General features: G+C 43.2%; 1 protein-coding gene across 1 annotated transcript in view; it reads left to right on the top strand.

Annotated features, from left to right (window-relative positions):
• ptpa (protein phosphatase 2 phosphatase activator) overlaps positions 1-2,500 on the top strand; it is a 26,201-nt gene that overhangs the window by 5,134 nt on the left and 18,567 nt on the right. Inside the window, exon 8 of the mRNA XM_034125749.1 lies at positions 191-291. Coding sequence (XP_033981640.1) covers positions 191-291 — 101 coding nt within the window. The remainder of the gene's footprint in view (positions 1-190; positions 292-2,500) is intronic.

Here is a 2,500-nt window from a genome sequence, read left to right as displayed (position 1 = left end):
AAATAAAAATAAAAATCACAACTGAAAGACTGATCTGAAGTCAGCGCTGCAGTTCTGGTTCTGCTGTTTAATGGTAAAAGGTGTAGGTCTGAGTCCACATCATGACTGCACGTCTCCATTGTGTTGAGTCTAGTTAAAGGCACGTAAATGGTGACACCTGGTGGTAAACATGTGCCTCTTCTCCCTTCAGATCACCCAACTCTGGAGCCTCGGCACTTCCTCGAGGAGAGGGTGGTGGACGAGCAGCAGCACGAATACATGTTCCTGGAGTGCATCAAGTTCATAAATGAGGTGAGAAATGAAAAAGCATCCCCAAATCATCACATTGTTTTTCCCAAATATGTTTGTTTGTTTGCTCAGAAAGCACTCTCTGCCTGCCTCGTCACTGATGCCCTGGTGGGGGCGCTGTTTCACTGGAACAGGAATGTCTTTATGTGATATTGACAGAATTGTAAATAACACAATGGGGCTGTTGTTGACATCATTCAAGAGGTGGTGTAGAAATAAAGGAAATGTAAACTAACTAGGGGCATCCTGATGATGAAAAAAAAAGGTGAAATCAGTAGTGTATGTCACAAATGCTTGACATAAGGCCAGAGAGATTGTAGTTTTTGGGATAATGATGTGTAGACTGTCTGTAACTATCATTATCATGTGCATGGACTCACTTCCCAACCAAAGAAGCAGCGGCAGAAGCACATCCTAGTGTTGGCTGAGTGCAACACTTTTACGATACGATACGATATACTTTATTGTCCCCGTAAGGAAATGTGTTCTCCGTCCTGCAGTTCCGCATACATGTACATATACAAACACAAACATAAATAAACATTAAAATACATACACATATCATCACTCATACACCGTTTGAACAAACACAATACACAGACGCACATACTGACAATGGGCGACCTATTATACATACCGAGAGACGGGGGACTAAAGTTCTGACGTGATACATAACTGTCTTTGACCTCGATGCTCGGTGTTACTGTACCTTCTCTGGTGTAGCAGTGAAGTGTAGTAAAGCTGTACACTGGATCTTCTACTAACGGAGAGAGACAGTGACTACTGACTGCAGAGTGTGTGTGTGTGTGTGTGTGTGTGTGTGTGCAGAGCTAACTAGCAGCTCTGATGTTAGACTGAAAAGACGTGCATGCAGGCTGAAACTGCACTTTTCTTGTCTGTTGGAAGATGCCGTGACGTAAAGAGGCCCGATCCCCTTACCTATACACCAAAGGATGATTGTATGCAATCTGTTTATTCTGCATTACAACAGACATGTAGTACTGCCCCCTAATGGACACTACCAAGACTGCGTGCTTGAACTCTGCCACTTTGTTCAGATGTGTTTTTAAAAGATCTTAGTGTATTGTTTTCATGGGGAATAATTCATCAAAGAACATATTAATGTGTCATTTAAGTAGACATAGTTGATGTCTTGTGCTGATGCTGTAAGTGAGTTGGTCCACATGAGCTTTGTCTGAGGAAGATGAGGAAGATGAGGGCAGGCAGATGGATTGTTGGCGGAGGGCCAGAGCAGGAACCATGCGCTTTGTTTTTGGATTTGGAAGGAAAAGGAGGGGAGGGAAGTAGAGGAGGGCGTTGTTGGAGCAGCTACATCCTTTTCCTCCTTCCCACTCAGAAGCACCACCTCCTTCCCCGTTTTCCTCCTCCTCCTCCTCCTCCTCCTCCTCCTCCTCCTCCTCCTCCTCCTCCTCCTCCCTCCTCAAGCTCATGAAGGGATGCTGCTGTTGTCGTTCTCCTCACCCATTACTCACAGATTTTATAATGTCTTAAAAACCTGACAATATTTTGATCATTTAGTTTCGGATTCAGTGATTTCAGTGCGAAAAAAAATCATGATCAGAATCAGAATTCCTTTATTAGTCGCGCAGCGGGGAAATAGCAGATTAAAGTCAAGCGATAATAACGTAGCTAACATGTTGAACATAGAGACAGCTAAGTACTCGTGCATGTCTAGTTGCAGCATTTAGGTAAGTGAACATGAACATATTAAGGTTTGAGTTACTAAAAAGGATTATGGTTATTGCACAGTTGCTAAAAGAAGTGTATGTATTGCACGTAGTTAGGGTTAGGTTAGGTTAGGGTTAGGGTTAGGGTTAGGTTAGGTTAGGTTAGGTTAGGGTTAGGTTAGGGTTAGGTTAGGGTTAGGGTTAGGTTAGGTTAGGTTAGGTTAGGGGTTAGGTTAGGTTAGGGTTAGGTTAGGTTGGTTAGGGTAGGGTTAGGGTTAGGGTTAGGTTAGTTAGGTTAGGTTAGGGTTAGGTTAGGTTAGGGTTAGGGTTAGGTTAGGTTAGGGTTAGGTTAGGGTTAGGTTAGGGTTAGGGTTAGGGTTTGTATTGTGTGATTCAGGTGAAGTCCGATCTAACTGTAGATATGCCTTCAACCAGTGAAGCCCAGCAATCCTTAAACTCACAATAAATGTCTGTTTCTCCATGACAGAAATATCATGAGTAACATCAAAACAGGCCCCAAGCTT

Source organism: Trematomus bernacchii, unplaced genomic scaffold (assembly GCF_902827165.1).
Source record: "Trematomus bernacchii unplaced genomic scaffold, fTreBer1.1, whole genome shotgun sequence".
In the NCBI taxonomy this organism is placed as follows: domain Eukaryota; kingdom Metazoa; phylum Chordata; class Actinopteri; order Perciformes; family Nototheniidae; genus Trematomus; species Trematomus bernacchii.
The sequence above is the reverse complement of the archived record's forward strand: the minus strand, read 5'-3'. Positions and strand labels throughout refer to the sequence as shown.